This window comes from Lytechinus pictus, chromosome 7 (genome assembly GCF_037042905.1).
Source record: "Lytechinus pictus isolate F3 Inbred chromosome 7, Lp3.0, whole genome shotgun sequence".
In the NCBI taxonomy this organism is placed as follows: Eukaryota; Metazoa; Echinodermata; class Echinoidea; order Temnopleuroida; family Toxopneustidae; genus Lytechinus; species Lytechinus pictus.
The window spans coordinates 3,760,850-3,777,334 of NC_087251.1; the positions used below are offsets into that span (position 1 = coordinate 3,760,850).

At 32.7% G+C, this 16,485-nt stretch overlaps 1 protein-coding gene across 1 annotated transcript; it reads left to right on the forward strand.

The window, feature by feature from the left end:
* The first annotated feature begins 353 nt into the window (after positions 1 to 353).
* LOC129265129 (serine/threonine/tyrosine-interacting protein B-like) lies at positions 354 to 14,842 on the forward strand. Its single transcript, XM_054903120.2, has 10 exons — positions 354 to 385; positions 740 to 772; positions 1,025 to 1,078; positions 1,498 to 1,595; positions 1,838 to 1,898; positions 4,017 to 4,093; positions 5,066 to 5,116; positions 7,461 to 7,533; positions 8,678 to 8,738; positions 9,757 to 14,842. The coding sequence occupies exons 2-10, from the start codon at positions 767 to 769 to the stop codon at positions 9,798 to 9,800; spliced, it is 525 nt and encodes a 174-aa protein (XP_054759095.2). The 5' UTR covers positions 354 to 385; positions 740 to 766; the 3' UTR covers positions 9,801 to 14,842.
* Positions 14,843 to 16,485: the final 1,643 nt, after the last annotated feature.

Genomic DNA, 16,485 nt, shown 5'->3' on the forward strand with positions numbered 1-16,485 from the left:
TGATTTGGGAAAAATTTTCATCCCAGTCATCCTCTTCCAAGCCCCCTCGTAGAAGCCCCAAACATGTAGTTTAACCTTTATTCTCCTTTAATTATGCTTACCATACGTACTCTAAACTACATAGAGTGCATTCCTCAAACATGTCAAAAAAGGAAGTAACCACGCGCAGTTAATATTCTTAAGTTCAGCATACACAAATAATTTACGGTATTTCATTTACATATATTCATAAAGTTAGCTTTCCTCCTTGATTTTGATACCAAAGATGATGTGAGTTGTTCACTCATAGATGAGCAAGAAGAGTTTGAAAATTCAAATCAGAATTAAGTTGCGCAGAAAAATGGATCAAGATTTGTTAAGGATACGATGACCTTGCATAAGAGAGGTATGGTTCATTAGCATACATTCCTATTAATTTCTTTCACTTATCTTAAGTGAGAGTAGATGCAGATTTAGATTTGTGTTTTTCATTTCATTCTTAATATTAATGTTAATTTTATGATTGAAACATATTCAATGATTTTGATATCTAGCTAAAGATGAACAACCTTTTTGTGGGGTGAAATGTACAATTTGTATTCTATACTACATTTGGTCTACATCATCATGGCCCATAGCAAAAGAAAAATAATGGAAATTTTGATATCTGCATTCTTTTATGTGTTATGTATCATTAACAAGTCTGTATTGTACGAAAAGGTCTCTATATTCTCTAAAGTTATCTTTATTATTATTTCAGGACTGGGTGTACACAAGGAGAAGGGAGATGCAGGTAACTGATCTTAAGAATTTGATTTTAATTTAATAATTAAATTTGTATTTTATGTGTTCAATATTCATTTTGGGGAATATCAGTTTTCAGACCAAAAAGACACCAACAGAATGGTGGGAAAATCTTACATGACTCAACCCCATTTCAGGCTGTGTTTGTTTGTATATTTATCATCATTTTATATTGATAAATTGCAATGTATAAGGAATAATATCTGTAGATGACAATGGACCCTTTTTTCTGATTTTGAAGGAAATACTCCCTGGGTTGTATTTAGGACCATATGCTGCAGCTCAAAGAAGCAAGGTAAGAATATATGCTTTAGGTCTTACTTAATGCTGCACTCTATTTTTTAATCATATAAAGTCCATACTTAACCCCAAAAAAATAATTACTCTCTGTTCATGAGAAGATTAAAGATATTTATTGGTATAAAACCATCTTAATAATTCATTAGATAAATTCTATGGTACTCAAGAGAGTAGACAAAATTGATTAAATAATCATTTACATCACTTGAAGACTACTTTAACATTTTGGGATTAGAGGTTCTTAAACTGTTCATGATTAAATGGTGCTTTGCATAATATATTCACTGTTAATGCACTTGAATTAAGAAAATATTTGAATTGGCTTACTTTGAATTGCAACATTTTTTTTTCAATAATTGATTTTTTAATAATTGATCTCTTCTTATGACAGATTTCTTATTTTCCTTCCCCTAGTTACCTGTTCTGTTAGAGCATGGTATTACCCATGTCCTTTGTATAAGACAGGCACCGGAGGCAACCATCATTAAACCAAACTTTCCTGACAGATTTCAGTAAGTAAACACACAACTTTAAGGTTTGATTCTTTGTATCATGGAGTGATTTGTATTATAATAGAAATAATATGAGACATTACAGCTATGTTGAAAACTATTATGTAAACTGTCTATTTGATAATCATATTGTGTGTTATAAAACTTTATAGGAAGGTGAAAATACTGACTTTGTGTGATTGCAGTTTACAATTTGCTTACATCGTTCTGCTTGTTATACAAAGTTTTTCTTATATTTACAGGTACTTAGTCCTCGATGTAGCAGACAATGCATTGGAAAATATCATCAGACATATACCTACAGTAAGATATATCCTCACTCTACAGTGCATATAAAAAAAAAACGGGACAGTTTTGAAAAGTCTATCAAAATTTTGTTTCAAATTATGATGTCTATATTTTGTTGTTTATAGATGATCTGAAATCTTATCTTTCAAATGCCATTGAAAAATATCAGTTTCGTTCATGCTTGAGCGAACATGGAACACTTTTTTGAGGGGTTAAAAAAAAGGCTTGCACCAAACAGTAGAAAATGAGAAAATACTGATCATCAGACTTCTTGCTAATCAGCAAACTTCCTTTCAATCTTTTCATTATCTCTGCCATAATTTTCGAATTATGGTGTCAAAATCCATTTACAAATCTATTCATTTACTTAAATTATTTTGTTGGTGTTTTTTAAATATGATATCTTTTAGCATTGAATTTTTTCATGAGTAAAAGCAAAAAATTGTCAACCCAAGTAAGGGGATAATGGGATAGCTTGTAATTTTATCATATCCTTTTATTGTGGGCTGCAAAGGTTTTGGTACCTTTGAAAGACATGAATCCTTCTGTTAGAATTAATATTGTCCTGTCAAGCACACAATTTGACTTGTTCAAGGAATCAATGTCCCCTTGGCAATAGGATTCATGTCTTTCAAATGCACCATAACCTTTGTTGCACATAATAAAAGGATATGAATAAATTACAAGCTCTTCAATTAATAATGGATATCTCCTTGCTTAGGTTAACAATTTTTTTTCTTTAGCTAATATGAAAGAATATTCAATGCTAAAAGATAACATATTTAAATGAAACAAGGTGGTTTGCGAATCATAAGTCTCGCCTGATTTCGCGATAATTAAAATATGCAATATAATCTTTTGACCCCTAGACGACCTTTGACCCCATCATCCTCATAAATACACATGTAGTATTACCCAAGGATCATTATGTACCAAGTATGAACATGATTGATGCAGAAATAAAGAAATCAGAGCAAGTTGAACAAAAAAAACTTCAAAAAAGGATGGACATGACCACATATCATTTGACGTTTTGACCCCTAGACGACCTTCGACCTCATGTCCTCATGGACAGATATGTAAAATTATCCAATGATAATATTTACCAACTATGAACATAATTGATGTAGAAATAAAGAATTGAGAGCAAATTGAATAAAAACTAGCAAGAAGTCTGATGATCAATATTTTCTGGCATTTGGCGCAAGCCTTTTTTTTTAACCCCTCACAAAAACGTCTTGTGTTCGCTCAAGCATGAACGAAACTATTTTAAAAAAAAGCATTAGAAAGATAAGACATCAGAGCATCTATTAACATCAAAATATAGACATCATAATTTGAAACTAAATTTTGATAGACTTTTCTAAACTGTCCCGTATTTTTTTTATGCACTGTATATACACTATAATACAAAGTCAATTTGTAATCAAATATTACACCTTTGACTTGTAACAATAATAATATAATGTAGGTTTATACTCAAAGTAAAATGTGTCATTTTCTGTAAGGAGTTGTACAATATATATAGATACTTGCATAATATCTTGAGTCATTTTATTTCTTCAGATGATCATGCAGACTGCCTAATACCTCTTTCATAGGGAGCTCTTCCCTGTTGAACTAAAGTGGGCAAGGTAGTGAAACAGTGGTAAAAGGTTCAGTTTGAAAGGAATATCTTCCTCACTAACTTCTTCAGTTCAAAAGGTGGAAAAGGAATAGGTGGTAATGTTACCCATCTAAATTTATCAGTATCAATGAGATGCTACAAGTTTAGCAGCCTAGTGATGTCATATCCACTCTGGTTGACTTCAGAAAATGAAAAAATGCCCACCCCGCCCTTCTATATTTCCAGCAGAGCTCCATTGAACACCCTGCATTCAGATCATGAGTGAAGAGAAAGCAGTATGAAATGATACACTATTTTCTTCACTGGTGAAATGAAGAATACAAGCTTGTAAAGTTGAGTGGTGAACTTTAATAACGGGTGATGAAGGAGAGCTTAATCTGAAATGGGTATATCAATATTAGTCATGCTAATATGGAAATAGAATTGGTTTAATACTTTAAAAAATGTGCATTTCTTTTTATGAGACAAGTGACATATTCATATGGCTCTTATTTTTGTATTTGCAGGTGAAAGGCTTTATTGACTGTTGTCTGCAATCAGGAGGAAGGATACTCGTTCATGGAAATGCTGGTATCTCAAGAAGGTTAGAACTAATGAAATGATTGTATCACTTATAAAGTGAATTTAAACAAAAGGAGCAAATTGAACAAGCAAAATGATAAAATGAAATTAAAACGAGATGAGAAATAAAGATGTTATGAAAGTGGTATTGTGCACAACATAGTCTGTATTCAAAGTATTGCCCATAAATGTTCACTTGTTTATTATTATATACAGCCTGTATTGTTTATTATATACAGCGTATATTGTGTATGAAAGTAATGTGACTTAGTTGATTTTAATTCGGCTTTGATGGAAATATATGTTTGATTGTATCGTTTTCCTCTATTTGTATAATTCAAAGCAACTATCGGGGTAAATTACTGTATTATCCGGTTTTGAGTGAAATGATTTGTGCAAATGAATTTATCATAATGTTATGTTAATATACCTGATTGATATTTACAGAAGAAGAACAAATATAATATGTGTATCTCTAGAATAAACTCTTGTGGTGAGACATAAATCTGGGTAATATTCCTAGATCACATTACGTTAGTGATTGGTTTAAAGAATCAGCATCATACCCATTCCCAACTATTAGCAGCCTTCCTTGCAGTTTTCATAGGAATTCACTGTCTCTGCAGACTGTACACAATTTTAGAAGCAAAAAGTTGAATCATCTTAATCTTGAATACCTGTGGTTGATGGAAGCTGCTCACTGATATGACTTAGCCTGAAACCACCTGCTCTTCCAAATAACACCACATGGAAATTGAAAAATTGTCTCATAGCATCGTCTGATTTGAAGGACAGCAATTATCTCTATTTTGTTCATATTCTCGTATTGCATTCAAACATAATGACAAAAATATCTCTCTATTTACAAATATCATGTAATGTGGTTTAGTGAAGACTGTTGTCTGTATTCATATGATATGCTCTGATTACATCAATTTGAGGAATTGACATTGATTTGTAACATGTGTTCTATTTTTGTTTATTCTGTGAACAGTGCTGCTCTTGTTATAGGTTATCTCATGGAAACATATGGACTGAAATACAGGTAAGCTTATCCTTGCTGGTATTTAAAGGCGAAGTCAAGGTGGTTTTTAGTGAAAGCAGAAAAATGAGAGAAATCTAAAAATGTACATAAAATCAAATTGACTGGATATTAGAAATCAGCACATTTAATTGTCCCAATTAATTAGCATTCTATTCATTTATGTCTCACCTGCATAGCAGAGTGAGACTATAGGCGCCGCTTTTCCGACGGCGGCGTCAACACCAAATCTTAACCAAAGGTTAAGTTTTTTAAATGACAGCATAACTTAGGAAGTATATGGACCTAGTTCATGAAACTTGGCCATAAGGTTAATCAAGTATTACTGAACATCCTTCCTGAGTTTCATGTCACATGACGAAGGTCAAAGGTCATTTAGAGTCAATGAACTTAGACCATGTTGGGGGAATCAACATCAAAATCTTAATCTAAGGTTAAGTTTTTGAAATGTCATCATAACTTAGAAAATATTTGGACCTAGTTCATGAAACTTTGACATAAGGTTAATCAAGTATTACTGAACATCCTGTATGACTTTCACGTCACATGACCAAGGTCAAAGGTCATTTAGGGTCAATGAACTTTGGCCAAATAGGGGCTATCTGTTGAATTACCATCATAACTTTGAATGTTTATGGATCTGATTCATGAAACTTGGACATAATAGTAATCAAGTATCACTGAACATTCTGTGCAAGTTTCAGGTCACATGATTAAGGTCAAAGGTCATTTAGGGTCAATGAACTTTGGCCAAATTAGGCATATTTTTTGAATTACCATCATAACTTTGAAAGTATATTGGTCTAGTTCATAAAACTTGGACATAAGAGTAATCAAGTATCACTGAACATCCTGTGCGCATTTCAGGTCACATGAACAAGGTCAAAGGTCAATGAACTTTGGCCATATTGGGGTATCTGTTGAATTACCATCATCATTTTGAAAGTTTATGGATCTGACTCATGAAACTTGGACATAAGAGTAATCAAGTATCACTGAACATCCTGTGCGAGTTTCAGGTCACATGATCAAGGTCAAAGTTCATGTAAGGTCAATGAACTTTGGCCATTTTAGAGGTAATTAGTAGATTGCTGTCATAACTTTCAAAGTTTAAAGATATATAGTGTATAAAATGTGGATATAGGGGTAATCAAGTATCACTGACAAGGTTTAGGTCACATGATCAAGGTCAAATGTCAATGAACGTTGTATTGTATCATTATATGAATGGTGTTTTTTGTGAATAATTATTTTATAGTAGTTTTCAAAGTCAGCACTGCTGCTATATTGAATTGCGTGATGCAGGTGAGACCGCCAGAGGCATTCCACTTGTTTATTTATTTATCCTAGTTCTCTAATGGCTATCAATGGGAAAAATACTTACATGTAGATGTACTAATATTTCTAATTTTTAACGGTTCGAATTTGAATTTATTAACAAACTTCATTCAATTTGGCATGAACGTTTTGTTTTACAATATATACAATGATAACATAAACAAAAATATTTATAAAAATATATCGTATAAATCAGTAATACATCAATACATTTTCCATAGATTTCCAATTTATATACATATATACCGGTACATTCATATACAAAGAGAAATGACTTTTGAAATTTAACCTAGAGAAAGTATAGCATAATGCAATATAATGAAACAAGAACTGAGTAACTAAGTTTATGTTGATAGAGATATACCGTTGGTGTACATTGGATTTTAGATAGCTTGAATGAAAGAAAAAAAATGCAGTTGATGTTAAAACTCACCTCTCTTATTTATAATGGCTTGATGAACTTACAGAAATTATCAGTCATGTTTTCATCATCAAGTTTCATTATTTAGAAATTTATCTTCATTGCTAAGGTGTTTAAACTGTTGATAAATTTCAGTTATTTTGTCAAAAAATACCCCCCTTTCAGTTGTGTACATTCCATTATCGTGTGATACTCATCCCCAACCCTTCCTGAATTACAATTATTGCACGTTCTTAAATGTGAGGGTGTTTTATCTGAGCGTCTATGTCTTCCAGTTTCAATGGGTAGATTATTGGAACTTATTCTAAATCGACAGATTTTTTTTTTCTTTCTGATTTTTAACAGTTGATAGATATTTCTCTGTTTGTATATTCTGTTCAAAAAGTTCTCAATTTATTTCGTTCAACATCATTTGCTTGATCATGGCAATGGAAAATATCTTCAATTTTGTTTATTATTTCTTCTTCTACTATACTCTATCACTATCGACTATATCACCTAGTTCTAAACAATTCTTATTCACATCCAAATACATGTTAAATTTTTAATATAGGCCTAATAGTATGTGTATTTTATATATCATTTCAGGATTGCATACCGTTTTGTGCAAGAAAGACGTTTCTGTATCAGTGTGAATGATGGATTTGCCAGCCAGTTGAAGGTAATTAGGGTTTTGTTGTAGTTCTTATCTAAATTTTTCAATTTCGCTCACATGTTATGAGCTTTATTTCCACTACATGTACTTTGATTTACTTATTGTTATCTACTGGTATGTACCATGTTTTAACCATTCCATATTTTTTTTAATGCACAACTAGATAAAACTGTCCTTAATTCTATATTATTAGCTTTTCTAAACTTTATTTGTTTTTCCTTTTATTCTCTGCATTATACATTATACTTGCATATGCATTATCTCCCACACATTAGCTTTCATGTACTTCAATTTATTTCTTTGTTCATTATGTTCATACACATTACCTCTCACACATTTGCTTTACATACTTCATGTAGTGCTCTTTCCCACACATAATAACACACTCATGATGAAAACTTATCATTATTTGATTACAAACTACTGCGTCAGCGTTAATTATTTTATGAGAAGATTTATTCACCAGACAATTGAATTGAATAATTTGTCCTTATTCTGCGAACATGGTTTGAATAAAAATGCTATTTGTTGGATGGTAATGTGAATGTATAACATTATAAAGTTGTGTTTTGGGGGGTAGTATTTGGTTATAATAGGTATTATATCCTACATAGATTAAATCCTGTATAGTGAATGTCATGTCATTATTTCAGAAAACTGGATATTTAGCTAAACTCTTGGGCACACCAGTCAGCTAGCTGTCTCTCCCGGGCAAGTCCCGTGATGCATCTGCGCAGGCACTAATCAACGTTTCGCTCAGGGAAAAGTGGGTCATTCAACAGAAATAACCGGACTCTGCAAGCTTAGCGCATAGATTTTGGGTCTAAAGTAGGATAATAAAACAAATATATCAAGTGTTTCCTTCGAAAGCATAGTGGGAATGATTAATCCTCGGTTGGACTGGCAAAACTACTATAGTAATTGCCAGTCCAACCTCGGATAAATAATTCCACTATACTTTCTCAAAGCCTGATATATTTGATTACTGTAAGATTACATTGCCCCATCTACACGCAAGTAATGTTCCCAAGCTTCAGAGAAGGGGGGAATAAATGAAGAAAATGTGAATCCAAGTAATGATCAATTAAGTTATAATAAAGTTTTCACAATTTAGATGAGAGGATGATACAAAAATTATCTTATTTTACAGGAATATGAGGCAATATTCACTGCAAGAATGCAAGTTCCTTCTGGTATGACAGAAAGATTAGGTGAGACAATCTTAAATTTTTTTTTTAGGTTTTCTGATTTCTTGTTACCAGTATAGTTCTTTCAAATAATTGCTAGGCCAGATTGATAGCTTTGTTGGTCATTTGCTGTTTTGTAAATGATTGAAAACACAATGGCCTGAATTCATCTAGTTTGTTTAAAGTGTACCATGATACAAAACCATGAACTATGCAGATTTCTATTAGCACCCATTGCCCCATTTATATTTGGACTTTTTTATTGTATGCATTGAATTGATAATAATTCTACTTGCTTATGTAGGGCTTAACACTTACTTTATGAAGTCTGTAATTACTCTACAGTAAGGCAGCATACCTTCCATGGGTTGATCAGTGTAGCACTTTGTTGAACAATTTCTTGCTGAGGTAAGCACAAATATGTAAGCACAGATCAGAATAGTTCATGGTTTTGTACAATGGTACAATTGAAACTACCTTTGTGAATTCAGACCCAATGTGGCATTTGCTATTCAACTTGGAAGAGCTTTAAACATAGTAAATTTTCTCAATTCTTTGCCCACTTCTCCTCTTCACACATCATTTGGTTTTCAGTCCTTATCAGTATTTCCCTCTATTTTATTACTCTGCCCCCTCCCCTTCTCTCACTCTTTTACTTTTTTACATTTTTAATTTCTCCACTTCATCTCCAGCAACCCGACTGTCCTTATATATACCTCTACCAAGCTATCTTTCCATTTATGCATAATCTTTAAAGATGATTCATTTTGTCATTCAGTTCCGAAAGTTTTTTTTTACTCCTGACATTTTGTCTTCCATTTTTAATGAAACCTTATACTAGGGTATACACTTATGAATTGCCTTTGAGGATGATATTTATTCAACTCATATGTTTTATAAGATATTTTGCTCATGAAACTTTATTAAAGTCACTTTAAATGATTTTACCTACAATCTTTGAATCAAATTAACATACTATAATTTGATTTCCCTTTCTTTTTATAAAATACTAAATCATTTTATCTTGTATTTTGATGTTTAGATCTCAAAAGACCATTGGATGATGAAGAAATGGAACCAGATTAATGGTCCTGTGATTACCAGCGAGATTGTGCAATCATTCCCTTTAAGGATTCTATATCAGCAGAATCTAGTCCTGCACATAGACCTGTTCCTAACCCTATTCATGGACTTGAACTTAGTCTTGGACCTGCATATCGACCCATTTTGAACCTCTGTTTCTGGGACCTGAATCTGATTCTGGACCTGCATAAAGACATGTTCCTTGTCCAGGTATTGACAACTTGTTCTACTTCTGAGATAGTCTATAGAAGTTTGATTAGAATATAATAGCAACTTGAAATTTAATTCATCATGAGGATGAATTATATGATCTGTCTCTTGATTCTCACAATCATTATCATAGTGTGATAGTTGTGTCCAAACGATCACAATTATTTCTTTTATTGCCATTAGATCTTAGTATGGTTTATCAATGGCTGAATTTGAATTCAAACCCCCCCCCCCCTATCCTGTCTTCTCTCCATCTCCCTTTGATTATTCCTTTTCTCCATATATAGTATGACTTTGACCATTCCTTTTGCATACTAAAACATTCTATAACTTTACATTAATAAAATACACCAAATTGTGTGAAAATGAATTTGGCAGCGTCGTCAACTTCAAATCTTACCTGAAGGTTAAGTTTTTGATGTGTCATCATAACTTAGAAAGTATATAGACCTTGTTCATGAAACTTGGACATAATGGTTATCAAGTATAATTAACACCCTGCCTGAGATTCAGATCACATGACCAAGTTCAAAGGTCATTTAGGGTCAATGAACTTAAGATTATATGTTGGGGGAATCAAAACAAAATCTTAACCAAGGTTAAGTATTTTGAATATCATAGCTCTGAAAGTATATGGATTAGGGATCTAGTTCTTGAAACTTGGACATCAGTGAACATCCTGCGTGAGTTTCAGATCACATGATAAAGGTCAATGATCTTTGGCTGTATTGGGGGTATTTGTTAAATTGTCATCATAACTTTGAAAGTTAATGGATCTAGTTCATGAAATGTGGACATAAGAGTAATCAAGTATCACTTATAGTCTTGCACAAATCTTTGGTCACATGATCAAGGTCAAATGTCATTTAGGGTCAGTGAACATAGCATTTTATCAAAATATTTTTTGTGAATGATTATTCTAAAGTTGTTTTCAAAGTCAGCACTGCTGCTATATTGAATCGCATAATGCAGGCGAGACTGCTAGAGGCACTCCACTTGTTTTTACTTGTTATGAAGATTGAAGAATGAAGGCCAAAAAATGTGTGTTATTAACATTTTATATGTGTCAATGTTCTTCATGTTGCATACATCTTTACTGGTATGTCTTTAAAAGGAGAATAAGTTTGAATGGATTAAAAGAAGAAATGGTAAATTATGATGATGATTTACAGCATCCGATTGTCAAGCAGAAAATAAGAGTAACTGGTAATTGCAAATTTTAGCAAATTTTTATTCAAGCTTAAAAGCCAGTTGTGACAACAATCTCAAAATTATTTCAAACAGAATTATATAAAATGAATACCCAAGTGTTTGTGTAAATGTACAAAAAAGAATATGTACCAAATTATTCTGATAGACAATGTAAAGATAAATCAGCAAAATAAGCATGAATTCCTGGCGGGTGACAGGTCTTTCTGATGCACATCTACAATGGTATGGTTACAATTGACCAGTTTCTCATGAAATTATTGTTTGTTGTGACTTCTCAAGTGTAACTTACCCTATCTAGGCCGGGGGGGGGGGGGCCTCGGAGGTCCCCCAATGATTGGCGCTATATTTTCGCCGCGCAAATTTTTTTTACCGTGCCGATCGCTGACTTTTTACTTTCAAGTCTGCACATCTTTTGAGACCAATTTTGGGACGCCCGGGTACACGGTTTCAAGATTACGCAATATTTTGTAAGTGCATGTCGGACCAAAAATTGCTCAAAAACGTGATTTCTTGTACAAATTCAATTGATGTAAATTGTGTTTTCAACCAAAAATCATAAATGCATGATTATTTTTAGTTTTGCTGGTCTAAATGGATTTACTTTATGCTGTTTATGATCTCAAAAGAGTCCCCAATTAAGTTTTTTTTAATGAAAAACAAAAGGTGAAAAAATAAATACATAAGAAATTGCAAAAAAAAATATAATAGGAAATTAACCTGATATCGCAATATTTTTCATGTACATTTGCTAAAAACACTATAAAGAGGTTCTATACCTGAAATTAGAACATTGGAATGTATATTTAGGGAGTTAGAGGAAAAAGTATGATTTTACATACTAATTACGCATAAATTAGCATAATCACTTAAAAGCAATTTGCATGCAATAAATTACTATACAATTTTGTAGATTATGTCCCAGACAATCTGCGTGCCAATTTTTGGCGCAATCGACGGCCGAGATCTCAAGGGGGGCCTGCAAAGCCCCCTCCCGGCCACATTATCTCCCGAAATACTAGTACCCCAGACTAGATAGGGTTAAAGGTCAAGTCCACCCCAGAAAATGTTGATTTTAATCAATAGAGAAATATCAAACAGGCATATCACTGAAAATTTCATCAAAATCAGATGTAAAATAAGAAAGTAACAACAATTTTAAGTTTCGCTTATTTTTCACAAAAAAGTAACTCCGTGACGTGCAATTGAGAGAGTCGATAATGTCCCTCACTCACCATTTCTTTTGTTTTTTATTGTTTAAATTATTATAATATTTCAATTTTTACAGATTTGACAATAAGGACCAACTTGACTGAACCATATAATGTTAAAACAATCATGGTAATACTAATACCACATGTTCAGGGAGGATTAACACTTTGTTTCACAGGACAACAAGGAGAAAATTTGAATATTTCACATTTCATATAATAAATTACGAAAGAAATTGTGAGTGAGTGATGTCATCAGTTCCCTCATTTGCATACCAACCAGGATGAGAATATAACTTTCTTTTTTTATTAAGCGAAACTTTCTCTTTTTATTCAAATCAACTTTTTGTTGGGGTGGACTTGTCCTTTACAGTGATAGTCAACTGGCATAATAAATGGTGCCATCTTAGGCGTGATTCATATGAGTGCCTATCCCATAATCCATTTTGCCCTGTAGAAGAGTAAAGGTGCTTGTTGTGTATCAGTTTATAGGCTAATTAAGGCTAAATGTTAAAGGGGTTCTTTATTGCACTCTTCCAAATCTCACATGAGAATGGAATTTCTGAGTTGAGCATACTTTGATATCTGAAAACTCTGAATTATATAGCAATTTATGCAGCAAATTGTGTGCTGACCATGAATGCCTTCCATTTGCCATGTTCATTTAATTAAAAAACACTTTATTCTTTGTCCCAAGTAACAAGAAATATTTGTTTCAAATATTTGTTTCTATGCTTTTCATTATCATGTTGAGCTGCATCTCTGATTAGAGAAAAAGTAATGAATGGAAATCAAAGTTCATCATTTTAGTACTGAGTAGATTGCAGTAGAGTTTGTATAATATACAATATATTGTTTTTACCTGGAGAATCCATTGCTTTCTTGTTTCTCTGCTTGTTCTAATTTATCTACTTTTATCCAAACAAAACTCTATAAAGGATTAACTATCCTTCAACAAAATTTAGAGATGTTGTTTTAATGTATTAAGCACTACATGCAGTATATGAAAGATAAAAGCATTGTTATTACGTTCATCGTTGTGGAAATATAGTGCCATGTGTATTGTTCAATTATATTTATTTGTACAGTATTAAAAAAAAATCATGTTATCTTATTGGATAGGATTACAGCAAACAGCTGGACACTTTGGTTGACTTCCTTTTTTGAGGGATTCAATGTAAAAAAAGGTGTTTTAATTGATCATTTTCTAACCTCTCAGAATGAATAATTTCATGAAAATACAAATGCTGTTGCACTAGTTGTATGTGAGCAGTCAGTTGACAATGTGGATATTGCCTTTGATTTACTTAAGTTTTGTATTTTACAATGAGATACTGAAAGATTTCTTTTATAGCTTTAGCTTGTAAAATTATATAGATTCTATGTATTGATATTCCTTTAAATGCAGCTTTTGAATTGTGCTTCCATTTTTTGTTCAGTATGTTGGTTTTGTATACTTTTTTTTACAAATTGTTGACAGGGGAAAACAATTTTCCCAAGAGATCACTGTAAAGTTTAACCAACTGGAGAATTATTCAGATTTTAGCAAAATAAAATGTTTGTGCATACTGTTTATCTCTGCATAGGGGGATATGGTATCTATTTATCTCTTTTTAACTTCTCTACTTTTCCTCTTCTCTTTTTTTTCTTCTCTTCTTTTTCTCTTCCCCTCCTCCTCTTTCTACTTATACTCCCCATTTTCAATCTCTTCCTCCTCCCCTTTTTTCGGTTTCTTCTTATTTATTTGTAGTTCAGCAATATTTCTACCAAGCCTTTCAAATTCATTATAATGTAGACAATAATTCATTCACAAAACATATATACGGTACGAGAAACAAAAGTCAATAATTAAGGTTTACACGTCCATTCGTTGTTTATTTGTAAATCCTTATTAGTAGTATGCCGCTTCGTATCAAATACAATTTTGTTGAAAAGACCTGTAATGTTCACATTGTACTAAGTTTGTATAGAAGTGTTGGTCATGTCCAAAATATTTTTGTACTTTTCAAATTCATCTTGTACATGTATTCTCTTTTTCAAAGATCAGCAAAAGCAAGTATTGAGAAAGTAAGTTACTTCATAGTTTAGCCTATCTTCATGTTTGAATTTTGATATCATATTATTATCTTTGGCAAGTTAAGGTTATATATGTATCAGTTTTGTCAGATTATTTTTGGTACATTTGGCATTAGTGTTAATATATTGTGCACTGTATTTATGAGCAATACAGAGCCATACATTGTTGAGGGCAATATATTTTGTATTAATAGTAATACTAATTTTCAAATGTCAAATGATGTTCCTGGTTCTTGCCATTTACCATTCACTGCTATAATTATTTACATATTTTTGTATTGGTAGATGAAAGAGTTTATGATTGAATAAAATAGTGGAAATAACTATGAAGACATATTATTTTTTTGTCTAAGTACAATATGGTTATGGCTAATAGTGATAATGATGTTGCATTGAGGATATTGTTGGTGAATGTAATAGTGATGGTGAATGTAATAGTGATGGTGGAGGTATGATGATGAGAATGAATCATGGAGATGATGATGTTGATGGTGGGTATTGTGATGATTATGATGATGATAGAGGATGTGGTGTTGATTGTGGTGGTGATGAACTGATGATGATGGCAATGTCAAGCTCTTAGCCATGGGGGGGGGGGGGGTTCAGTGGGTTCATTCAAACCCCTCAAATTTCAAAAGCAGGAAAAGCAGACGAAAAGGAAAGGAATTGAACCCCCTAATTGAAAACCCTTGCTACGCTCCCAAATTTGGTGATGATCATGGTTGTGGTGATGGTTGTGATATTGGGAGTGATGAAGATGATTGTGGTGGTGCTGGTGGTGGTGATGATAATTGTGATGGTGATGGGACTTATGTTAGTGATTGACAAGAATCAAGATGGATAATGTGAATGATTATGTTGGTGGTGGTGCGGTGATGACCGGGGTGATGATCATGTAATGATGGTGGTACTGGTGGTGATGACCATGATGATGTTCATATTGTGATGGTTGGTATTTATGGGGCTTGTGCTAGAACTGATGATGATGGATCAAGATGAATAATGGGGATGATTGTTGGGTTGGTGATGGTGGTGGTGGTGGTGTTTTATAAAATGGGAGCGAGTACTAGTACCATTTTACTTACTGACTTCAAAGTCTCGTCGAATCGATACCATTATGATGACATTTCTGCATACTTTCACAAGTGTACAGCAAAATTATTTTGGATGGATTTTGTCAATGACGTGACACTTAAGGGGGAGGAGGGAATAATTAAAACAGTTTCACTTTTATTTTATTCATTGTTCTCAATCACAAAAACATATATTTAATACATGATGGGCAAACTAGCAAACACTAACAGAAGGAGAAATAAAAACGGAAACTACAAATAATCTTGTCAAAACCTGAATAAGGTAGTTCCCAATAAAAGAGAGAATATGGTATATAGTATATCAATAATGCATGATCACGTAGGAACAATGTTAATAACAACAATACAAATCAAGTTATCCTAGCAACACCTCCAACAATTGTACAAAGAAGGGGCTCATGATAAGCCTAAAAAGAGTAAGTTGCTTTTATTATTCGTCAATATGTTTTTAAACCTCGCTTTGATGTAGTTTATATATGGGCCTACTTATTTATATATATATATAAGTATACTTTAGTTCGTCTAAGAATATTCCAAAGTATTGTGTAGAAATTCGTTTTAATGGCCTACGGGGTATGAAAAGTACGTAATGTACTTTGAGGGGTACTCCTGTGGCCCGTCTTGTAAAGAGTTGCGGTTGATCCTATCAATCGCACCTATGGAAAGCCAGCAAAGTCAACATGTAAAAATGCATGTTTGTTCAAAAAAATTCTAGATATGAATGTATTTAGTATTCCGTTTTTCAACATGCAATATTTGGTGTAAGAGTATTTATATATTTTATTTATGTCTTGGGAGCGGCATGTGTGGGGGTTCATGCCTTCGGGCAACAGTGATGAATTTCGCTTTTGTGCCCCCTGACCCACATGCCGTTCCCGCCTTTCTTTT